The sequence below is a fragment of the Amphiura filiformis genome, chromosome 15 (assembly GCF_039555335.1).
Source record: "Amphiura filiformis chromosome 15, Afil_fr2py, whole genome shotgun sequence".
Classification (NCBI taxonomy): domain Eukaryota; kingdom Metazoa; phylum Echinodermata; class Ophiuroidea; order Amphilepidida; family Amphiuridae; genus Amphiura; species Amphiura filiformis.
In genome coordinates, this window is record NC_092642.1 from 61,386,280 (window position 1) to 61,412,889 (window position 26,610).

Below are 26,610 nucleotides of genomic sequence, written 5' to 3' on the forward strand. Positions count from 1 at the left end.
ATATAACAGTCCTCGAAATAAATTTTATAAATCTAATGATATATTCTTAAAGTGTATGTAGCTGGGAGGAAAAGCCGACGATCAATTGAAAATGTTGACCTTTTATATTGAAGATATGGATTTTTTCCCCAAAAATACCTATTTTTTGTTTGTTTTTGGTGTTTTGGGGAAAAAATCCATATCTTCAATACGAAAGGTCAAAATTTTCAATTGATCGTCGGCTTTTCATCCCACCTACATACACTTTAAGTATAAATCATCAGATTTATAAAGTTTACTTCAAGTACAGTTAAATATCAAAAATATCAATTTTTAATGATTTGCCATAAAATGTGTATTACATTGCGAATTTAAAAAAATCTAAATTATTTGATATCAGAATGACATTCTTCGTATTCAGAATGCAATTCGATATGTCTGATGTGCTCTAATGTCCCACAATAAATACTGTTCAAACATTCATACCCCTTTACTTCCCTTAAGAGAATCAATATGCTAGTTGTGCTAAACAAGAAACTTTTTGTGCTTGGCTGATCATCACTGAAGCGAGTCGCCTCCTCTTCAGACCAATGGTACCAAGTCAGTAAGTCACCATGGTCACCCTTAAAAGCAGTGAAGGAAGTTTTCACTTGGTCAACGGGTACAGTGGTCAACGGGCGCAGGCGAATCGTGTTGGTAGATCGAGATTCCATATACACTTTGGAGCGTTAGAAAGCAGGTTCAAGATCATCAGTCCATTGTCTGATACCGGAATTAACTGTTATTGGTCTCGTCCTAACTACACGTACAGTTTGGGGTAAGTGAGCTGTCATTATAACATTATCATACAAAATAGATTAGCAATTCTTTGACATAAAATGTTAGTTTTTACTGTCAGATACACAGCCGTTTCGCGCATCCAGTTGCCCACCAGATGTCACGACATCCGGTGGGCAACTAGGTGCACCACTAGTCGGGATTATGCACTTTCAGTTTCTCACGCGTTTGAACGGGAATTGGATTGCGTACTTTTTCGATGTCTAGTGAGCAAATTTCTTCAATATTTTGAGAAAATGATGTCAAATTTTCTATTCTATATTGTTTGGTAATAATGTCTTTTGCCAATAGTATGTTTAAAGTTGTAATTTTGTGTTTTTGATCGCAAAGATCGGATATTTTCGTTCCCGATTCGAATTCTGAACCCTTCGCAAGGGTGCCGATTTCGGCAGAACTTTGACGATAATTTTGCCTTTTTGGACACTAAAATGCATTCGATCCTTAATTTTGTTTCAACCGAGTCTTAAATTAGCAAGCACAATAAGGTTGGCACCACTTTTATATACATTGATAAAATTTTAAAGATTTTTTTTCAAGTTTCTAACCGGCGCAAATCGTTAAGTGTGTATTTCCCATTGACATCCAAAATGGGAAATACGAGTCTGATGGACATAGGAACGGCGTCCATGAGACTCAGCGAGTCTAGTGCACCACTAGTTGCCCACCGGTTGCGGCAACATCTAGTGGGCAACTGGATGCAGCTACACCAGGTGGACATGAGGATGTGGTGACATCTGGTGGCCTACCTGATGTGGACAACAGGTATGCTGACAGATGTTCACATGTAGTTAGAATTCAGATGTAGACATCTGCTAGCATTATGATTGCATACATGCGATTGCACTGCAGATGTAGACATACCGTGCACATCTACATGCAGTCATCAAAAATATTTTGGCATGATATATATTTTTTAAGTTTTTGGCCGATTTAATTTCCAGATGGCTCCTGTGGTGGTTCCCATTTTCTTTTCTTTTCTAACACTGTGTTGTTTGGATAGTACGTATATGCGTTGGTGGATCTTTTGTTTTCATGGGTTTTGTTATTTTGAATGTTACAAATTATTTTTTAAACAAAAATCTACTTTTTGATGGTTTCCACTTTCCATTCGTGGTTCGCGGTTTTATTGGCTCCAAGTTGTTTAGCTATTACTAATGCATTGCTTGATCTTTTTTTTCATGGATTTTTGTTATTTTGGATGTTGCAATTTTTTTTTATCAATAATTATACTTTTTGACAGTTTCCACGTTTCAGTAGCGGTTCCCAGTGTTATTGGCTCCGTGTTGTTTAGCTGGTACTATAATGCGTTGCTTCAAGATCTTTTTCATGAATTTTGTTATTTTTGATGTTGCAAATTATTTTTGATGTTGCAAATTATTTTTGGAACAAAAAAATCATCTTTTTGATGGTTTCCACGTTCCAGTGATGGTTCCCGGTGTTATTGGCTCCATGTTGTTTAACTGGTAGGCCTATACTAATGCATAATTGCTAGATCTTTGTTTTAATGGATTTTGTTATTCTCGATGTTGCAAATTATTTTTTTGAACAAATATTAATAATATAGGGGTGGTTCCCAGTGTTGTTGGCTCCAGCTGGTACTATTTTTAAATGCATTGATTGATCTTTATTTTCATGGATTGTTATTTTGGAAATTTTAATAATTTTGATGTTTTTGCTCTCCAAGTCTCCAGGGGTTGTTCCCTGTGTTATAAAAGCTATATGTTGTTTAGCTAGTACTAAGGGGCTATCATTTTCTTCGGAAGGGGGTCTCAAATATACAGAGGGGTCATACATTTTGAAAAGTAAAATAGGGGCGCCATACAATTTTTGATGACCAAAATGTAGGAAGTCACAAGATGACCACAGATAGTTTAGGGGCTGTGCAATAATGTTGAGTAAAATTTCCAAACGGCTTGCCAAAAATCGCTTGCCCCCCCCTCTCGGCCCGCCAAAAATCGCTTGCCCCCCCCCTCTTGCCATGCCAAATAATTCCCCCCCCCCTGAACATGCCAAATCCCAAATCCCCATCCCAAATTGCAAACTTTAAATGATCTAGATGTACGAGGGGCGGTCAAAAAGTTCGTAGAACTCGGTATGCTACTTTGTCGCACGGTATTGAGTTTGGTCTTATTTGAAAGCTTGTTCCTTCAAAACATTACTGTATAGTTATTAGATTTTTGCATCACTGTATGTGGACAGGACACTCTTCAGAGGAAGCCAACCTCCATGAATTCACAGGTACTACCAGAAGTGAATACAGGGTCATTATGGAACAATGTACCGTTGCTGTAAATGGTAATGAAGTCCTTGATATTCAAAAGCAACGAAATAGTTCTTAGAGTTCAAGAATGGAATGAGCGTCCTTGAAGATCATCCAAGGTCCAAAAGACTTGCTGACGTTACCACTAACGATATACGTGCTGGTACAGTGGTATTGTTAATGAATACAGAGCAAAAAAAGAAATATGAGATAGCCACAAAATATGACAACTCTGTTGAATGTGTTTTCAACATTAATCCATTAACATTGGGTATTCCAGGGTGTCTTCTAGATGGGGTCTCAGAATCTTCATGTACAAATTTGATACCAATTGACATATTGAGGATTTGAGGTCCACACCTTCTATACACTTAGAATGAGGACCGAGGCAAGTTTAATCTATATGTGGCTAAAGGTGATAAAACATACATTAATCACTGGAATTACGAGAGCATTTAGTGGAAGCACCTGGATCTCCCACACCTAAGAAGATCATCACTCGGTCACCAACTCACCATAGTGCAAGGTCTTCATCGCCGTTTCTGAGATCCAGGGAGAGTCTTGATGGCAGATCATTTGCCGAATGAAAGTACAATCATAGGCATATATCATACAATTTTGATAGCAAAATTGAGGCAAGCCATCATGTGAAGAAGGTTGATAGTAGGAATGTGACTGTTCTCGGATTGTGTCCTGTACGCTATTCTTAGTTTGTCAAGCCGCCATTCACGACAGAGGGGTCAGTTAATTAAAGTAACCATATTGTGGTTCAGGCATGGCCTCCAGTTAGTGAAACCTATTTTAGAATTTTAAGTCCTAGCTTCATAATATCAGGTTTGCTGGTGATCAATGCTGGTGAGCCTTCACTGAAGAGTGCTCAAGGAGCTATCGGAAGACTTCCATTTTTGACATAGAAGGCTTCCAGAAAAATTGCGACAGGTGCATTAAGGTTTGCAGTGATCATGCTCAAGAGTGAGATAGAAATAATTTGGTTAGTACTCTTTCAAGTACCTTGTTCTACGAACTTATTGACCGTCCCTCGTATGTTGCGAGCGCAGCCTCTCCTCTCCTCTGCGATTTGCCGAGAACGGAACGATTTTGCTGACAGATTTGACAAGGGAGGTCTCAGCCCCCCCTCTCCCCTCTTATCTCCCCTCTAGCTGCGGCCATGAGGCCTATTGTTAAAAAAAAAGGATAAAGTTTTAGTAAATTAATTATTTCTAATCCTCGAAAAGCTACAGAGTGCATCTTATTGTAATGCATAGATAAAGGATGTTATGAACAGATATGCCGAATCCTACTTTTGCCACAAAATGAAAATGCTGCTATGTGTGTATCATGTTGAAAATAGGTCAAGAAATGTCACACTTTTAACTAACATTCCACGACAATAACAATGTACACTTTACAGTGTGGTCCAAAAACAACTTTACCCAATTTCATAGGTTGATTTCTCACAGTTTAAAAAATCTGTTTCATTTTTTTTCTGTGTTACCTGGGTAACAAAACATCTTCTTAGATGGTGCAATCCTATCCTTATTTGAATTGTTTTATCAAAACGAACAATTTGCTTAATCAGGAAGCTCCCTTGGGCCAGTGGTTAAGGCACAGATCCCGTAAACCTAAGGTCGTGGGTTCGATCCCGGCCGGTATCACCTTTTCTACCTGGTAAAAAATTATGTTTATTTATGAGCATTCTCATCAAAATGACCAGAAACTCAAGTTTAATATTTGACATGTCAATTAATTGTCAGCTTAAAAATTAATAGGATTCTTGTCAAAATGATCCAACTTATCAAATAGGCCTATGACCAAAAAAGAAATCAAATTAGAATAATTCTTGCCAGAGGGGAACATAACAGAATCTTGTCAAAGTAAAATGGATGATCTTGTCAAGTAATAAGGTCAACATCTTATTAATTTGAATACTTGTTGAAATAAAACGGACATTATAATAAGATTGTTTTTTGTTGTTGTTGGCATCGGTCAGTCTTCGCAGGCAGACTATGGAGTAGCGTTGTCTGAGGTGGTTGAAAAGCATCGTCTTGTGTGGCTGAATAGACCAATGGCAGATTTTATTGCAGACCTGACATATGAAGACTGGTTCATCTGGTAGGGTTGGTTTGAATGTGCCTCACTGACTGGCTTTGCGCCTTGCTCGTTTGTCATCAGCAGCAGCAGCATTCTGGATGAGGTCTTCTCCCCTTTTCAGGCCATCAGAGAGATGTTGCTTCCAAGTTTTCCGATCCCGACACTACCAATAGATTCCCAGTTGACCCAGTTCATGTCAAGTGCTTATCCTTGAAGCGGAGTAGCGATCGACCTTATCTTCTGTGTCCTGATGACAGTTCCGTAGAGGAGATCCTTGGGAATGCGACCATCTTCCATTCGACTCACATGTCCTAGCCTTTGAAGGCGACGTTGACATAGTAGCAATGATGGGATACCCGCATTGATGGGATACCCGCCTTGTGCATGACTTCATTGTTTGTGACCTTGTCTTTCCAGGAGATTTCAAGAATGCGGCGTAGACATCTCAAGTGAAATACTTGCAGCTTCCGTTCTTCTAGGTCGTCCATGATTCACTACCATAGAGGAGCGTGCTGATTACACATGCCTTGTAGACCTCCATTTTTATTGTATTGGTGAGCTGTTCTCCCATACTTTCTTAGATAACCTGGAGAGAGTAGAGACCTCCTTGCTGATCCTTTTGTTGAGCTCATCATCCAGAGATAGATCATTGTCTGTGGCAGTAGAGCCTATAGGTAGGTGAATTGATGAACTACCTCAAGTTGCTGATCACTGATGATGTGGATTGATGGTGGAGCTATTATCCCATGGCGATATTAGTCCGATGGTGGCCCGATGTATGTTCAATAATGGCCCAATATCATTTGCTCATGGGCCCAAGATTGGGCTTGGACCAAATATTGGGCCTATATTGGACCAACTTAGGCTGCCACTGTGATGCCAATATAAATAAATAAAATAAAAAATCAGTTACTGTAGCTCAACTTCAGAGTGGGCAGCTATCGCAGCATCATCAGCAAATAGCATGTCTCTAATCAGTACTTCCCTTATTTTGGTCTTGGCCTTCAGACGTGTAATGTTAAAGAGTTTACCGTCAGATCGTGAGTGACGATACACTCCCTCTGTGGATGACTTGAAGGCGTGATTGAGTAGTTGGAAAGAAAATGCCAAACAGTGTTGGTGCGAGTACGCAGCCTTGCTTTACTCCACTTTTGACACCAAATTCTTCAGACATTGAGCCATCAAACTGGACTGTATCATCATCCCATCATGGAAAGAACGAGTTATGCTGAGTAGTTTGGGTGGACAGCCAATCTGAGGAAGCATCTTGAATATACCATCCCTGCTAACAAGAACAAACGCCTTGGTCAAATCAATGAATGCCAGGTAAAGGGGTTGTTGCTGCTCTCTGCATTTTTCTTGCAGTTGCCGTAGCGAGACGATCATGTCAATTGTTGATCTCTTGGAGCGGAACCCGCACTGTGATTGTTGGTTCACAGCAAAATCACAAATGACCTATTCCAATTGAGGAAATATGATGGAAAGAGCCACCAAATGTCCATTTAGGGAGTGGTAAAATCCAAATTTTACACCAAATTTGAGCTGTTTTTGTTTTGTTTTGGGTTGTTTTTTGTCACATACATGCGCATATTTATGGGGCTTTGGGGGCGTGAGCAGGGCGGCAAAAAAGAAGGGGCGTTGGAAGAAGGAGCGGTAAAAAAGAATCATTAAACAAAAAAGGGTGTAGAAATTATGAAAAATGTTTTAAAAATGTGAACAATACATACAATTTTGGGCTTTTAGCTAGCGAATGCCTATAACCCCCCCTTTTTTTTTTTTTTGCTCTTCACTTTTTCAAACCACCGATAAAATGGGTCAACCTTTTCGGGATGTTGATGAAGCGGGCGTCAAAGTTTATCTTTTCCGCAGCCCCCCGTTTAGGATCGGCCGCGGAACGCCACTGAAATAGGCCTAGGTCTAAATTTCAGAAAATGCAAACGTATGGATGCCATTAATTTCAGCTGGCCACCCAGTAAATTATTTTCCCTAATCGCCCACCCAATAAATTATCCTTATTTACCTCCCTACTTGCCCCCCCTCAACCTGCCAAAAATCGTTTGTCCCTTCCCCTACCGACCTGCCAAAATATCCCCCCCATTCCCCTGCCAAAATATCTTGGCCCCCACCTATAGTGCATCACCCCGGGGTAGGCCTATGATCGTAAAAATGATCAAAATTCAAATCTTGGTATACCTTTGTCATTACCCACAGTCATTGCCATAGATGTACTAACATAGCCTGTTAGTGGTTCAGCCGAAAGCCGTGTAGGCCTAGGCCCTACTTATAAAAAAATATAGCTACATGTATTTGAATGAGGCTTCAATTTCGTCAATCACTACTGGTCGATTACGATGACATTTCGGTTCAGCGGTTCTAAGAACTTGGAAACTTTTCTGATGAGCGTTTTGATCTTGTTCCTCTTTTAGACTTATTTTTTACCAAATCTGTGGATTTTAAACACGTTACCATGGCACAGCGTCATCATCCCTATATCTTCATGTCAAAAATTGCCGTGATAGTACGGCGAATCCTCTCGTTTTTCAATAGCTACGCATGGCGATTTTGTTCCAGATAGGCCGAGCGACTCAGGCTAAGCATCATACGTCTTATCATATGAGATACCACCAAGTTTCTATTCTACATATTATTACGATTTGCGTACATGCTCTAGTACCACATGTAGTGTTGCTATTACAAGGAAATTCGATTTCTTTTCAGGTAAAACCCAGGTTTTGTTTTTAATACACTAACTTGAAATTAAATACACTAATAGCGGCCATTGTTGTTGGCTCTGGAAATATTTTTACTGCATTTTATGCGTAACAATTTTTAAATCGCAGGTTGAAATTGTGATATATTTCATTTTGAGAATTACAATTATATAAAGGAACATTTAGCCCATTCACCTAAGATCCAGGTGTTGTATAGAATATATTCAATCACAAGTCTATGTCACAATGCATATGTAAACTTTCTTTATCCATGTCAACAATAGAATATTGATCACCAATGGGGTATGGAGCTGTATGAAAAAAATATTTATAATATAGGGTGTTGACATTGTGCATGGCATCAGAAGGTAGCGAAAATATAGGTTTCACTTTTTTAAAAACTATATATGTATAGCTTTTATCAACCTTGCACCTGCAAAGTTTCAGGTTCGAATTCCTAAAAATAATGGAGTTAGACTCATTTTTTTACCAAATCTCAGGATTTTAAACACGTTACCATGGCAACAGAAGAGAGCGAAAATATATGTTTCACTTTATTTTACTATATATGGTTATAAAATCCCTAGTCACTTTTGACTAGAAACTAGTCAAATTTGACTAGATTGCGGGTGCAATAGGATCTTACTAGACTCTAGTCATTTTGACTAGGATAATCTAGTCGACAGGAACGACTAGGGAGTCTTGTCAAAACATGACCAGAATATCTAGTCATTTTTTTTTCACTTCTGACTAGAAACTAGTCAAATTTGACTAGATTGCGGGGTGCAATAGGATCTTACTAGATTCTAGTCATTTTAAATTCTAGTCATGTTAATTTGGGAAATGCATCATCTACGCTAAGAGAGGAACACTACGCCTCACTGTGGTGTTAAATAGCCATCAAGTGTATTTGATAGCATGGTGACACGTATTACAGAAATTATCTATAAAATTACGGTCTTAAAAGAGGATGGCAGAAAATTATAATGTATTTGCTTGAAAATATAAAATCTATGGTGTTAAATAGCGTTTGCCCTGTGTTCTTCATCCGTGGTTTTGTTTCCTATTATTTCAACTGAGTATAATATTTATGATTTAGAGAAGGTCCTCCAAACACTAGCACTCATCACAATAATCATTTGTTACAAAATTGTTACCCAATTTGTTACCGAAATTGGTGTGAAAACTCACACCAAATTCTGCATCCTCGACTTGGAATTGACTAGAATTTCTTGACTAGAATTTATGACCAGACGTAAATGACTAGATATGCGTTGACCAGGCATAAATGACTAGATCAGCGTTGAAATGATTAGAAAATGACCAGAATCTCGTCAAATTATTTTGACTAGGATTTCTAGTCGAAAAAACGACTAGGTATTTTTAAGAGTGTAGCTTTTATCAACCTTGACACACCTACAAAGTTTCAGGTTCGAATTTCTAAAAATAACGGAGTTAGACTAATTTTTTACCAACTCTGTGGATTTTAAACACGTTACCATGGCAACAGGAAATCATGAAAACATGTGTTTCACTTTATTCTACTGTTTATGGTTAGATTTTATCAACCTTGACATATTTGCAAAGTTTCAGGTTCGAGTTTCTTAAAATAACGAAGTTATGACTCATTTTTACCAAATCTGTGGATTTTAAACACGTTACCATGGCAACAGGAAATCACGAAAACACATGTTTCACTTTATTCTACTGTTTATGGTTAGATTTTATTAACCTTGACATATTTGCAAAGTTTCAGGTTCGAGGTTCTAAAAATAACGGTGTTAGACTCATTTTTTAGCAAATCTGTGGATTTTAAACACGTTACCATGGCAACAGAAGATAGCGAAAATATATGTTTCACTTTATTTTACTATATATGGTTAGCTTTTATCAACCTTGACACACCTGCAAAGTTTCAGGTTCGAGTTTCTTAAAATAACGACGTTAGACTCATTTTTTACCAAATCTGTGGATTTTAAACACGTTACCATGGCAACAGAAGATAGCGAAAATATATGTTTCACTATATTTTACTATATATGGTTAGTTTTTATCAACCTTGACACACCTGCAAAGTTTCAGGTTCGAGGTTCTAAAAATAACGACGTTAGACTCATTTTTACCAAATCTGTGGATTTTAAACATGTTACCATGACAACAGAAGATAGTGAAAATATAAGATTCACTTTATGTTACTTTATATGGTAAGTTTTTATCAACCTTGATATATCTGCAAAGTTTCAGATCCAAGATTAAAAAAATAACGGAGTTAGACTTATTTAAAACCTTTTTTCCCCATTGATTTTCATCAAAATCACAAAAATCATGGTTTTTTGACGTTTTAGCTAAGATTTTGGTCACGTGACTTGTAAATGAGAATTGGTATGCCCAAATATGGCATCATTGTTGTGTTAGCTTTCCAAATAACCACATCAAGCAGGCCACCTAATGTATGCAAACAGCAGACAACATGATGCACACTTTTGGTGGTCCGCTTGATTTCAAATACTAGCAGTCCACCACATATTGACATCTAGTGTCACACCAGATGTCAACATCTGGTTGTCAACTGGATGTGCCTAAACCGGAGTGACACCGGATGTCACATCCAGTGGACCACCAGTGGGCATCCAGTGGGCATCTGGATGCGCGAAACGCCTGTGTATATATCCCCTTTTATTTTTTGAGCCGAACAACTACGGCAAAGCAAAGTAAATTGGAATTTACTACCAGCGCGTATGTCGCCAATACGTACCACTCCTTCGGTCATGTTATGGTACGACCCTTTGTTGTGTAGATCACCGTCCTGCACGCCGTGTGTACTGTGTGTTATGAACATCGTGTATGCGTTCGACTAATAATTCCATCGTAATAATAAGACGCCGGTTCCGGCGCTTTATTCAAAATCTCGGATTTTGACAAAACTACAGCACCTAGAGTCTTGAATTTTGCAGGGTATATTGGTTTAATAAAGTACAATATAATCGTGTAAAAAAGTGAATTTAAAAAAATCAGTGAGGGCGTCCTCCTCAGCAAATGTTATAATATGGCTTTAAGAATTATAACAAAAGTTCCGCTGGACATATTATATTATTCTTATTCATCCTAAAGTACGGCGTATATAGGACTGGCAAGCGAGTCTATGTAGGCCTATAATAATATATTTATTATCAATCCAGGAAGTTAATTATTATTATTATTAAAATATCAGCTCTTCCATTATATGTTATTGTATTTATCGTCAGTTCAACAAATATTTAAAAGAAGGGCCTACATAAAAAGGCAGAAAACGATCGTGTAGTTTACACTTTCCGATACATTAAAAAAAAAAAAAAAAAGAATTATGTATGTATTTGATGGGATGGGGTCAAATTTGCAAAAGCGTACAAAAAAGTTGCGAGCGTAGCAAAAATACAGTTTTTTTTAATGCTTTTTGGATCAAAAGAACAAAACCGCCCCCTGGAAAAAAGGTCAAATTTTCAAAATTCACACCCCCAAGAAAAAAAACCAAAATCCTGCGTATGGGCCTGACTATGTCCTTTTATGAAAGGGTCACATATGAGTAATAATAATGTCCTTGTATGTACCGGTAATATTAAAAGCACTTACGTTTATTTTTGCATTGAAATGTACAGGAAAACTATAAATCCTTGCCTATGGCCACTTAAGGGCTGGGGTATGAACGTTTGGACAGTATTTATTTTGGGACATCAGAGCACATCAGACATATCGAATTGCATTCTGAATACGAAGAATGTCATTCTGATATCAAATAATTTTGATTTTTGAAATTCGCAATTTAATACACATTTTATGGCAAATCATTAAAATTGATATTTTTGATATTTAACAGTACTTGAAGTAAACTTTACAAATCTGATGATTTATACTTAAAGTGTATGTAGGTGGGATGAAAAGCCGACGATCAATTGAAAATTTTGACCTTTCGTATTGAAGATATGGATTTTTTCCCCAAAACACCAAAAAAATTAGGTCTTTTTGGGAAAAAAATCCATATCTTCAATATGAAAGGTCAAAATTTTCAATTGACCGTCGGCTTTTCCCTCCTGCTACATACACTTTAAGAATATATCATTACATTTATATAATTTACTTCGAAGACTGTTATATATCAAAAATTTGAAAAATATCAAATTTTTATAATTTGTCATAAAATTTGTATTATATTGTGATTTTCAAAGAATGAAAATTATTTGATATCAGAAAGACATGCTTCGTATTCAGAATGCAATTCGATAGGTCCGAGGTGCTCTCATGTCCCACAAAACAATACTGTCGAAACGCAATAAACGCTCATTTTAGATCCCTTAATATACCGATTATTTCTATTTAATCATCCTCCGTACAATTACAAAGAAGGGTATGTAGACTCATCATGCTCATTGTCCTTGTGCATAACTGCGTTTTATAAGTTTTTAATGCCTTCATAATCACTTTTCATTTCATTCATTGTCAACAATTGACGCGATTCCAAATACAGCGCGCCACCTACGATCACGCCCTGCTGATCTACTTCGCGCAGAGCATCATGGGTAAAAGTCGACATCCATGACGCGTCGACGATGAACCATCGACCAAGGAAACGGAAACGAGTGTTGCTATCGATTAGGCCTACTCATTACTCAACCACTTTTGTTTATTTACGTTGATGATGATCAGCTGTTGATTCAACCCTCCGACGATTTTTTTTCATTCCTGCCCCCTTTTTAAAGTTAATTTCGACAGTCATGGTTTAGGCCTACCTCTGTGAATGTTCAGAGTGTTAGGCTTATTCCCACATAAAATAATGGGCATCAATTAAACCCTTATTAATTTTCAAACTTTTCCGAACTTTCCGAGGCGCTTGGGAAAATACTTTAGGCTCTCGTTTACAAGAAAAGAAAACACTTTCAGGTCTTTAAGCTTTGTTGTAAGTAGGGCTATAATAGACTTGATTTAAAAAAAATAATATGATTGGGGATAGGCCTACTTAGATCCTCATGCATATAGGCCTATCCTTAAAAAATCCCAATTTTAAAACCTTGTTTGTTTTTAGTAAAGTAGGCCTAATTCTCAATATTTAGAATATCGAAATATTTAATACATATTTTAACAGCATGGACATCGTAAAGCATTTTTTTTTAATGTGTTTTCTGCCTCCTTTTTAAAGTAAATTTCGACAGTCATGGTTTAGGCCTAGCTCTGTGAATGTTCAGAGTGTTAGGCCTATACCCACACAAAATAATGGGCATCAATTAAACCCTTATTTTCAAACTTTTCCGAGCCCGATCCGAGGCGCTTAATTGGGAAAATACTTTAGTTTAGGCTCTCGTTTACAAAAAAAGAAAACACTGAAAAATATGATTGGGGATAGGCCTACTTTATATATATCCTTTAAAAAAAACCCAATTTAAAAAAAACAACCTGTTAGTTTTAAGTAAAGCAGGCCTAATTCTCAATAGGCCTATTTAGAATAACGAAATATTCAATACATATTTTAACAGCATGGACAGCGTAAAGCATTTTTTTAATATGATTAAGGGAACGTTCATAAATACTTTGGTAGGGGGGGCTGGAAAATTTTGATTTCGGTATGTCAAAACTTTTTTGACCCCCCCTCTGTCTGTATGTTAAACTTTTAGAACCCCCCCTCTTTATGGACTGAAAACTTTTTGACCCCCCCTTTGTAAACACCCAAACTTTTTACCCCCCACACACACACACATAATGAAAGTATACTAGTACTTAAAATACTCCACTCTTGTTTCCACTATAGGTAATGCTTTATTTTACTAGTACAGTGGATTAAACTATACAGTTTCAACCTTGTTACAAATTCAAGCAAACAGATCCGCAATAAATTAATCATTTATCAGTGTCACTCTTACAGGCCTTATTAGGCCTAAATTGTCAGGACATCATAAAATATAAATAAATTGCTTTCAAATAAGGTCTCAAAAGTTATTGCATGGATGTATCAGGGGTGTATCCAGCTTTCTTGGTGTGGGGGGATGACATTTTGCGGCACAGACGAAAAACAATTGCAGTTGCTTTACATACATATATACCGGAGCTTTAAAAAAATGCTTTACTGCGCGCGTAAAGTGCAAAAATTTTGTATTTTACTCTATTTACGCCTATGATCGGGATGAAAAGAGCTTTATTGTGACAATGTGCGCGCGTAGCGCGCACAAATTTGTATTTAACTTTTTGGACCCCCCCTTTATGGGTGTCAAAACTTTCTTGACCCCCCCTTTTGCCATGTCAAAACTTTTTTGACCCCCTTTTTGGAAGGTCAAAACTTTTTTGCCCCCCCTACAAATTTTCCAGCCCCCCCACCAAGGTATTTATGAACGTTCCCTAAAACGTTTTCGAATTTCAAATGTACTCTATTCCTATTCAACCATCTACGGTTAAAACTCGATGTCAAAAATGTTGATGTCTCTGATCGACCATCTAGGCCTATAAACCCGATGTCATGTCAATTTTCGAGTTGATAATAGCAAATGCTTTTGATGCAAGACAATTTCAAACAGGTAATTTAATCTAAAACTCAAATTCGTGCCTTTTTTATTTCTTGATTGGATAACTTTTCCCATAATTATTACCATAGGCCTACATATGATTAAGATAAAAGCGTTTGGTTTTCATAAATGTTTTGAACGCTTGTCTTATTTTTATTTTTATTATTTTTTCTTTCTAACCTAGGCCTATCGAGATGTTTTACATTTATAACCTTTTTAACAAACTTGAATAGATATTATAAGCATTTTCGTGTGACGTTTTGAAACGCTCTGTGTAGCATGATGTAGGCCTACTGTATGATCATGAAAGGTCGTAAATTTAGAAGCCATTTCCTTCTAGGCCTATATAGCCCTATAAACAAAACACTTCGGCCCCAATGTATAATGTCGGGAGAAAATACTTGCACTAAACAAATAAACCTGTTAATTTTTAAAATAAACTCTCGTGGTGCAATTCTGTCAACAAAATTACATAGGCTTATGAACCAGGGGCTGGGGACTCAGCCCCCTCAATAAATTTGGTGCGGGAGCTCGAATAGGCCTACCCTTCTGTATGAATAGGCACGTTTTCATTTTCAAAGTCCACAATGCCGTAAAGGTTGGACTACACTACAGTTCAGTTCTTTTCACAGTGTTGACTTATAATTTCATGAGAAAGAAAAAGAAAATGGAAAAATTAAAATCTTTCCCATTTTCTTTTTCTTTAAAAAAAAACATGTATAGGCATAGGCCTAGGTGTTTAAAATTGTCCAATTGAATACGCTCGTATTTAGTCGAAAAAGTTTTTGATTTTTCAATGTTGTGCCGACCGATAATATGACTAAAAAGAAACTCATTCCAACCAACGTGTGCTATTTGGGAGTAGGTCTAGGCCTATACATTAAGAGCAAATTTCCTTGGGTTATGAATTATTAAAGGGGAAAGATGAAATAAAGATGGTATGACATGCAAGAAAGCGGAAGTAAAAATAAATATGAAAAAGAAACATGAATTAATATTAAAATCGGGCATGACAATTGTCAAATTTAAACCTTAATTGTGACACGATCTGGTTCATGGGGGCCAAAGGAGGCATTTTTGAAAATTGTGTTACTGTAATTAGGCTATCATTTTAAATTGAAAACACCAAAGGTCTAGCATAGGGCCTACTTGGTTCTAAAGTTATAAAGTTTTTTCATGCAGATTTTCTTGATATGCCTTAAAATAATGATCTTTTAAAATTCATGTACTCTTTTGCAGTTTGAAACTTTCTTCATCTTTATTATAATGCTAGAACTCTATGAGGTATTGTTGAACTTATGCATTAAAGTCTCAAATTGAAATATTAACAAAAAATAAATGCTATTTTTATGCGGTAAGCTATGCCTACAAAGTGTTTTTATTGCGATCGTAATTTTTTTGAATGTTTGATAGTAATATAATTAAAAATACAAATTTAGGCTAAACATAAAATAAGGACAAATCAAACAATTACAAGAATAACAAAAGCGGTAAACCAATGTGATGCATGTTTATAAGTAATGAGTATTAAGAATCTTTTTAAAATTTACTTGAATTTCTTTGCTGTAGGCCTATGCCGCGCGGCGGGCCGCTATAAGCGCCTTCGTGCAAAAAAACCCCCACATTTTTAGTAAATGTAGGCCGATTAAAAAAACGCAACACCTATAGTATGGATGTTGGTGTTATATTATTATCGTATTGAACAAACAATAAATTCAGAAAGAATTAAAACAATTTATTCTAATAACCAAAATAAAACCTATGCGTTTTCCATTTAAAAAAAGGACAGGCCTAGGGCTACTTCGCATTGACTAGGCTCGCGCGTATCGGGCTGAAAAGCATCGTAAAGTTTAAAAACAAAAAAGGGCGGTTTTAGAAAATGGGATAACAAAAAGTTAACACCTAGTATCAACATCAAGTTTGCGGGTTTTAGAAAAGGACATCTATGAATATCAAACTGCAATATTTCACTTCAACACAGAAAGTCTCAAAAAATTTCAAAAAGTACTACAAAACATTGTGTTTTTAGAGTAATAATCACAAACATGGTCAGCTATGGTTGATGAAAAAGGATGTCGACCCCAGATACGGGAAATGCCAATTTTCACTGCCGTCGTTGGTGGCGCGCTGTATTTGGAATCGCGAGAATTGAAGACCTGAGCGCAAGAAGACCGTAAGTCCACTTGGCCCCTCAATATGTATACACTAAAGTTACGTATAGTTTCTTAGGGTTTTATAATGTTTAATACATGTTCCAGGGTGAAAACATCATGAAAGGTTGTGAAAGATTTGTTTTGGCCCTGAACATGTATAAAACGTTATCAAACTATATGAAACCATACGCAACTTGAGTGTATACATGTTGAGGGGCCAAGTGAACTTACGGTCTTCTTGCGCTCAGGTCTTCAATTGAATCCAAAAGAAGACATGGGCGTTGAACAATAAGCGCATGTCCGCATAAATTTGACCGGTATTGCATAGTCTTGCCCCTGGTACGCCAGCAACAGAAAGGAAAACCCTTGAGGAAAAGGAGGGCTACCAGGAGCCTGAGGAAAAAGACGGAAGTAAAAAGATTGAAGAAAGTAAGGGACCGTTCATAAATACTTTGGTGGGGGGACTGGGCAAAGTGTGGGGGACACAAAAGTTTTGAGTTGCACAAAGGGGGGGGATCAAAAAGTTTTGGGTACTAAAGGAGGGGGGTCAAAAAAGTTTTAACAAGAAATACCAAAAGAACAAGAGCATACAATTTTTTTGCGCGCTACGCGCGCATATGTACCAATTAAGCCTCTTTTTACCCCGATTATGGCCAAAAATAGTGTAAAATACATTTTTTGCTCATTACCGATACGGATATCCCATAAAAGCCTTTTTGGAATATCAAAGACTTTACATGTATTCTACAGTCGCTACAAATAAAAAGGTATATGTATGTATCCCACTGATAATACTGGGTCAAAATGATGCAACCATTTTTTTTTTTTTTTTGCCACGAAATTTATATTTTGCCCCCCTGACCAACAAAGCTGGCTACGCCCCCTGATAAACAAGTCTTATGTATTAAAAATCTTGAGTATGTGCCCGGATGTTGCTCTCAATTTTCAGTGGCATAAAGACGGGCGGGGCAGGTGGGGGCATGTGCCCTGGGAGCCACTCTTAGGGGACGCTGAATTGGCCAATTTAGCATCCATTCTGCGCCCCTCTAAGCGATGAAAGTCAAAATTTTCGCGCGCTTCGCGCATTCCAGGGCAAAGTCATTTGAAAGATCAATTTAAGACCGATATTCAACTTTATTATAAATTATATGCTCCGTGCGCAATAATTATTTCAACAATCGGGATCGACACCTATCCTTAGCCCTGTGCGCCACAAGCCCTATTAGCTACGCCATTGTCAATTTCCCTTTCTTGTGTAACTTTTATTTATTTAATTATTGGTTATAAGAATTATTGGTTATAAAAATTGAATGCATAAATTGAAATTAAACTTCATACAAGTCACAGCATGTGAAAAACACCTTCAATTTTCATGTTTTTAGGAAACAGGCTATTCTAAATAAATGTGTGAACAAACTTGTAGGCCTATAATTTGCACAAATGGAGTAGCCCCCTCCCCAGACTGTTTTTAACCTCTTGGAAAGGGGGGGGTCAAAAAGTTTTGTATGTCTAAAGAGGGGGTCAAAAAGTTTTAGGTTCTCTGGAGGGGGGTCAAAAAAGTTTGACTCCAAAAATTTCCAAGTGCCCAGCCCCCCCCCCACCAAAGTATTTATGAACGGTCCCTAAACAAGACGCAGATAACATTATCTGTTATATTCATATGTGTCTATTCAAACGTATTCAAATATTGACTTATTAAACACAAAATAATATTAAATGACATAATTATGAGCTATTATTATGTTGCATTTATTTTGCACTGTAAATTGCAGTGGTTTTACACCTCTGATATCGATCACACTTATTTTACCTTTCGATTGCTTTTGTTTATGAATTAATAGGAACTGCCATCACATACAACTTTCTTATAAATGATGATTACCTCCAACAGCACCCCAATTATATATTATCGAAACCATCATGATAACATTGATAATATGGCATTTCATTGCATAAAGGCCTACCTATGTAAATAGGTATCATGAAAAATAAATAATAAATAATGATCAAAATGTATGAACTTTATCACAAAAATAAATGATATATTTCAGTCAAGTAAAACCTAGACAACACATTTATGGAGGTGTCCATGACTCATCCTTACCATATGTTTTAACCACGTTTTGTCTTAGGCCGTATAAAATTAATGTTTTGGTTCTCGTCCAGAGGATTTTCATGAATTGATGAGGGAGGAGGTGTTTTTTTTTTTTTTTTTTTTTCAATGTAAAATTAGCATTGTCAGTAGTTTTCGGTCTTCTCCAACAGTGCTCGAGAAACGATGAGGCCCTTTTTTTTTTTTTTTCAAATGTGAGATTCTGAGGGATAAACCCCCTAGAGTACCACAAAAAGACTTGGAAGTGATGCTTGTTCTCTAATAAACTTATTTATATGTATGAAGATTTCATAAATCATTCCAAAGTCTAAAAAAATTGAAAAATCTAAAAAAATCAAAAAAAATCTGACAAATCCCAGAAATTGATGAGGGAGGGGACGAGAACCAAAATATTAATTTTACACGGCCTTATACCGAACTATAGTAGGCATATCCCTACTTCTGATGCTGTTTATCATGCTTTGCAGGTATTCACTTCTCAGCAGCACGGTCCAAAGGGAGGTCTCAGCATTCAGAATGCCGGCTGAAGAAAAGGTAGGAATGACTGTGTTACGTGTATTTCAATCTGTTCAACCTACACTAGCGTTGCTAACACAATTCAGCCCAAAATCGCGGGTCAAATGCGACGCGATCAAGCAAAATCAGTCGGAAATCTTAAATTTTCAGTTTCTTATAGGATTGTAACAAGCATTTACAAAGCTGGATTTTGCAGAAAACCCCATTGAAATTTAACAACCAATTCCAAAGATATGAGTAATTAAAGAATTTCCAAAATAATAGGAAACAAAAAGAAATATTTTCTTAACTGTTTGTTTCTATAGGCCCTATGGGACAGGGAACTATCTGAAGTCACGGGAGCCAACGTTAAAAAGTTGCCCAATTTGTTTTCTTAACCATTGGTTTCTGTGGGACAGGAAATTATCAAAAGACATGAAAAATAAACATGAAAAAAAAAAAGAACATGAAAATTAAAAGCTAAAATAGTTAAATATTAGATTAATTTTAAACTGGGACAAATATTGTTCACCCTTGACCCTTTTTTTGGTCCGATTTGGATCAAATTTTTGTTGTTGCTCATAATAGCGAGACATCTACCAACCTTGAAAGGCCCTTTAATTATGCTTAATTTGCTCTACTCTGCTATACTTATTATAGGCCTCACTAGGATCCACAACATGCTCATCTATCAGGGGAACCGTTCTTAAACCCCAATACATTTGTACATTCATTGAATGACCTTTGAATATTTGGGTACAAAAACTCATACTCTGCAACTTGAGGTCAAATTTTGCACTATGATTATGTAATTGAAATTATTGGACTTTGCCATTGAGATGAGGCTCTTGTGGTCCATAGTGCCTACATGGTCTGATGAACCTCAGCAATTTAGCAGTGATTATCAGAGCATATCCCTGATTAGGCCAAGGCCTATGATCAATGAAAATGGATATTATTGAGTTATGACAAAAAAGGAAACATAAAGGACCGACAAATCTAATCATTTTGCAAGCTTTTTGATGCATTTTATTCCATGACGTCAAAATCAGACTATAAGTATAACGAAGCTAAACAATACAATTGAAGACCTGAGCGCAAGAAGACCGTAAGTCCACTTGGCCCCTCAACATGTATACACTAAAGTTGCGTATAGTTTCGTATAGTTTGGTAATGTTTTATACATGTTCAGAGGCCAAAACAAATCTTTCACAACCTTTCATGATGTTTTCACCCTGGAACATGTATTAAACATTCTAAAACCCTAAGAAACTATACGTAACTTTAGTGTATACATGTTGAGGGGCCAAGTGGACTTACGGTCTTCTTGCGCTCAGGTCTTCAATTGCATTTTTGTTTTACATTTTAAAACTAGAGCGACCGCACCGTACCATAGCTGAACCACGGGGCTTCGGCAGTAGGCCTACATTGTGGTAATGTTATACCACTGTCAGGAAATTAATTTTGCACTTTTTTCTTTTTTCTTTGACATCACTCGGGGTCATACCTTCTTGTCATTTCAGGATATAAAAGGGACCCACAAATATGAATAATGACTCAGGTGTTATGAGGAGTGTCGCCTCGATATGGAAATTGTTTTTTATTATATTAACTTTTTTCACTCTCATTTGACACCACTCGGGGGAGGGGGGCATACCTTCTTGAGATTTCGAAAAGGACCCAACATAGGGATAATCGACGCGAATCTTATGAGGAGTATCACCCCCGGTGGGGGAAATAATTTTGATACGTTCTATAATACTTCTTTATTGTTCATTTGACACCAGTCGGGGGATCATACCTTCTTGGCATTTCGAAATATGAAAATGACCCGAAATTTTAATATTGACCCACAATGCTGGCCATAAGTGTTGGGACGGTTTTGATATAGGGTTGGTCAATGTTGAATCGTACTCATTTGGTCACGCGCCCTTAGTGGCACCCAACATTGATTGGTGGGGAAGGGAGAGGAGTGGGGTATTAGGAAAATTTATAGGCTTGACACCACAGAAACTACCATTTCATCATGTTACAAATTACGGGAAAAGGCCATGATAAAGTGTACGTTTTCCATAAGTGTCCAACACATTTTAGCCAGCATTGTCTCTGTAATCTGTCAAAATATGACCCATTCATATAGTGGCCTCGATCAAAATGGCAAATTTCTGACTTTCACCGAAGTGCTAGTAACCAAATTTAAACCAAAAACTACCCAATTTTAGTCAAATTGACAAAAATGACACCTTGTTTTGTAGTAAGAGGTGAAAATGCGGCACATACCGGTGGCACACACCGACATCGCCTGGTTAATAATTACATTGTACAGTAGAGACACTAAAATGAATACACGGGATCGATACACGTGAATAGCACATGATGCACGATTTTATATTCAGACGATAAATCTTTGGATACCGGGGTAGAAAATGATGAATATCTCCCGTAATTTGTTTATTCTAAAGAAGCCATATTTTTTTCCTTACACTTGAACATATGTGTTGAAAGGATATGATAGTCGTTAGCTTGCGTATTGAGAAAGAAGCGTGCGTATTGAGCTCAAAAACTGACACAAATTCTGATTTTATAATGTGCCGAACTATAGCGCAGCGTAGGCTATAGCTACACTCACTCGTGGAAGCAGTCTAAATGAAGATGACCTCATGGCGTATAATTCTCACTCACACAGAGAGAGGTCAGTTACCAGGCTATTGTCAGTAGCCTTAGTCGGATGTCCCTCGGCTCATTATGCGTCTCAAAACTATTAAACAGGTCGGAACAAAATGGCCATGCGTGGCTGTGGATTCAACCTACCATGGCGATTTCTGCCATGAAGATATCAGGGGCGATGACACTGTGTGGCACATCATGTACCTACCCTTTTCTATATACAGAGGGTACCCCCTCTGAATCTTTTAACTTCTTCTTATTCCCGGTTGTTACTTTTTCATCATATCCAGAATAGAATACGTCAATCCAAAACTGGTTATGGTTCCATGAAAGGAAGATATGACACCGCGCAGACTGGGAGGACTGGTTCTACTGTGTCTTTTCATGATGTAGACTATGTGATCCAGGTGAAAGAAAGCAGGAAGACAACAGTGAACAAGTATATCTTGCGTGATGTCAAGTAAGGCTAATTTATTGATTAATTAATTAATTAATTTTATATAAATTAATTAATATAATATTAGTGAATTTCACTATACATATATATACAAATTTGAGCACTGTACCCAGTGATGTTTTCATTGTAATTTTCACTATAGGCCTACTTTGATCTGCTCGTAATAGGCGGGAATTGTTAGGCTTTTACCACTACGCCGAAAAATAGACTCACGTTAAGGGCTGGGGTATGAACGTTTGGACAGTATTTATTTTGGGACATTTAGAGCACATCAGACATATCGAATTGCATTCTGAATACGAAGAATGTCATTCTGATATCAAATAATTTTGATTTTTTGAAATTAGCAATTTAATACACATTTTATGGCAAATCATTAAAATTGATATTTTGATATTTAACAGTACTTGAAGTAAACTTTATAAATCTGATGATTTATACTTAAAGTGTATGTAGGTGGGATGAAAAGCCGACGATCAATTGAAAATTTTGACCTTTCGTATTGAAGATACGGATTTTTTTCCCAAAACACCTAATTTTTTTTTGTCTTTTTTGGAAAAAATCCATATCTTCAATATGAAAGGTCAAAATTTTCAATTGACCGTCGGCTTTTCCTCCCTGCTACATACACTTTAAGAATATATCATTAGATTTATATAATTTACTTCGAGGACTGTTATATATCAAAAATGTGAAAAATATCAAATTTTTATAATTTGTCATAAAATTTGTATTATATTGTGATTTTCAAAAATGAAAATTATTTGATATCAGAAAGACATGCTTCGTATTCAGAATGCAATTCGATAGGTCTGAGGTGCTCTCATGTCCCACAAAAAATACTGTCGAAACCCAATAAACGCTCATTTTAGATCCCTTAAGAGAGCTATTTGTTGACCGGTCCGGTCTTTATTTTGTGTGTTAAAGAAAGTAGACAAAGTATAGGACTTGCATTAATTATTCGTGATGCTTCTGGAGAAGTGTGACAAGAAAATTCTCAAAATAAAATATTTTGATATCAATCCGCGATGTTATAAGACCCGCCGATTACGAGCTGATCAAAGTATATGTAAGTAATATTAATTAATTGATAATTATTTATCTATTTATTTTACGCAAATCATCATATTGTCACAAACCCCTCACGGAAATATCCTGAGCCTCCTCTAGCCACTTCTGGTCCTGCCGCGACTCGAACCCACGACCCTGGAATTAAGAGGCGAGCGCGCTAGTGTATAGACCAAAAGAGGACTTCCCGTCAGGTCTATAACAACGCACTTATACCTCCGTGACAATATAATGAATAAATTAAGGCTACATGCTCTTTTTGGTTGAAATTTGTGGTGGGAAATAATCCCGCCAAAACATTAAAGTAATCTTTTCCCACAACTAAATATCATAGTCAGGAAATTAATGATGCATCTGGTAGCTTAGATCATAACTTTCATTATACTTAGTTGCAATTATCCCAGAAAATTCTTGATTTGTTTTTACAGAGTCTTGAATTGTCGATGTTTTTGATCAAAAAACATCACTCGGTGTATTTTGAAACTCGAGGCATTAACTCTTCTCAAATTAGCCCCAAATCATAATTTAGTATATGCACGGTAGCAAACACCAATGGGAATAATTGGACGTTTTTGCGGAGCCTAAATTTGGTTTGATTTTATTTCACAATAATTCTAAGGTGAGAATTTTGACCTGACATTTCCTTTTTGGATTTCAAATTTAAATTCATTGATATGTGATATTTTGAATAAATAAAGAGTACGCTTACCTTTCTGCAACACTTCTCGGTATCATTAAGCATCTGCTGATAACCAACATTTTAGCTGAAAACAGTCCCTTCCTATCATTTTTGAACAAAATATGGTTCAAAAGTGCGTACACTACGCGTATAAACTAGCACAGCGAGGTAATGAACAGAGCTATTTACGGTGGGGTATCTATTGTAAGCTATTAGGGTAGGCCTATAGTATATCTTCCCGCAAGTGACAAGATGTGTCAAGCACGGCGGTATATTCAAACGCTATTGTCTGGATCATTGAGTATCGATTGCGCACGTATACATGCAGCACGGATGTGTGTGGTCCTCCCCAGGTTTTGACATAAATTACAAATGACGTCGTGAATGACCCGGCGTTTTCATTTTATTATTACTAAATTAATCGTCGTTTATCACGAGTGCTAAGAGTCGTACCAGTTCAATTCATCAAAATTAATTTGTATTAAATGAAAAACAAACAGACAAGTAGAGTCATATGTCTTTCTATGACCCTATTCCTACCAAAATCTGATTTTCAATACACTAGAAACGTGTTGATATGTATATCTTTGAAAATCGCCGAATGTTAACCACAGTCACCGTGGCACAGTATAGGCATCTTTAGCATTCATAGTGCAGTTGGCAGTGGTTCGAACCCCGGTGAAAATTTTAGTATTTTTTATTCTTTTAACTAATGCGCTGTGCCGTTTTTCAAACACGCCCCTGAATGAAACTCATGGGCAAGTACCCTTAAGGTTATTACTAATTCTATAATTGGTATTGACTAATAAATTGATTACCATGTAGACAGAAGAAATTAAGGGTAGACGATGTATTGTTGGTCGAAGCAACAAAAAATATCGATTTTCATTATCTAAATTTGCTGTAAAATTGCTATTAATTATTATTAATTTATTTATTATTGTCATAATGTTATCATTAAAAATATTTAAATAATTAATTTATTCAATGATAATGTTTTTTTGGGTTGTTTTCAATTTTGTAAAACATTTTAGATTATATTTTGTACGCACAAAAACAAACTTGTCTGAATTTTGTCATTAGGTCAGAGGGCAAAGTGTCCCAAAACTGCAATAACGATCCCACAATGCATTGCAAACTTCCAATGCAGATTTCGCTTATTGCTGTCTGTCCAACAGTTGATAAGGTTCAAGTTGATTTTTCACATTGTTTTTTCCTCATTACAGCGGCTTTTTCAGTCCTGGTATGAATGCTATCATGGGACCAACAGGAAGTGGTAAATCATCGTAAGTATTCAACCTCAAAGGAGCATAATGGGTACAACTTGGGACTACTCGATGTTCACTTGTGAGACGGGGAAAAATACCTCACTGATGAGTTAAAAAGACCCCAACTCGGTATGAAGTATATTTAAAAATTGGAAAAAAAACATCCGCCTGAACCAAACTCTCATGCACCCCTGAGGATCAAATGGTGCGTCCCTAATAGATGTCGATTGCATGACTTCATATTGATTGGCAACATTTTCCACTATGTCAGAGCTCAAATCGGACACAATAGATGAATAAAAGCTTCAGTCGTTGTGGGGGAAATGCCTGTAGCTCTGTGGGACTAAGAAATAATTCGTCTTAATCTGATGTAACTATGTGATGTCAATGAGTATCACTTCAAAATATACTCATCGATTTTTCTATTAACCCTAACACGCCCGTATATACTACAAAATACTACTTGATATAATTATGCGCTGTTCGTGCGTGCATCCCACGTGGTGTGATGATGCAATCGCCCAGATATATAGGTACGGTTAACGGTTTCGCTGGCCAGCGAAACCCAAGACCTGTGGTAAAGTGTCGCCGACCCAGTGCTTGGCATGCGAGGGGTCTCGGGTTCGAACCCCACCCAGAGCAAACAACTTCTTTCTTTGTTTTCTCTCTTTTTTCCTTCCTTATTTTCCTTCCCGTCGCCAAAAAGCCCCTGGCGGGTTAGGGTTAGGTGACCACTATCGAAACTCAATATAGGTTTATAGCAGTGGTTAGTCTTACATTTTCAATATTTAGTAACATTGTTCTTAAATTTTGATCATTACCATCATGACCATTATCTAAGTAATTATTATATTACTAATAGTATTTGTGACATTACTTTTGTAACTTATCTGATCTTTGTTATAATAATAATGATATACTGCGCTATATTACCTATTTTGATGTGTGGCGAAATAAACAACTGAACTGAACTGAACTAAGAGATACAATTAATTTTGCTTCAGATTACTTGATGTTCTTGCAGCCCGTAAAGACCCCAAGGGTCTCAGAGGGATGGTGCTCATTGATGGCCAGTCACAACCAGCGGATTTCAAACTCATATCTGGATATGTGGTACAGGTAGGTTCCGTGTAAATGTCTGGACCCCAACATGCCCAAGGGTCTCGGAGGGATAGTGCTCATAACCATATGATATCGGCCAGTCACAACCAGGGGATTTCAAACTCATATTTCAAGCATTTTAAAATTTCAAAATAATCCCATTCAATTACACGGTTGTACTGAATTTAGAGAATTTGTGGCGCTCAC

General features: G+C 36.9%; 1 protein-coding gene across 2 annotated transcripts in view; it reads left to right on the top strand.

Annotated features, from left to right (window-relative positions):
* Positions 1–588: 588 nt before the first annotated feature.
* The window catches only part of LOC140171916 (broad substrate specificity ATP-binding cassette transporter ABCG2-like), a 45,721-nt gene continuing 19,699 nt past the window's right edge, over positions 589–26,610 (top strand). The window contains exons 1-5 of one of the 2 annotated variants that reach the window (XM_072195263.1): positions 589–796; positions 19,136–19,202; positions 22,121–22,290; positions 25,261–25,320; positions 26,307–26,421. In XM_072195263.1, coding sequence (XP_072051364.1) covers positions 594–796; positions 19,136–19,202; positions 22,121–22,290; positions 25,261–25,320; positions 26,307–26,421 — 615 coding nt within the window. In that variant the 5' untranslated portion in view covers positions 589–593. The remainder of the gene's footprint in view (positions 797–19,135; positions 19,203–22,120; positions 22,291–25,260; positions 25,321–26,306; positions 26,422–26,610) is intronic. The other variant, XM_072195264.1, reaches the window with a different exon arrangement.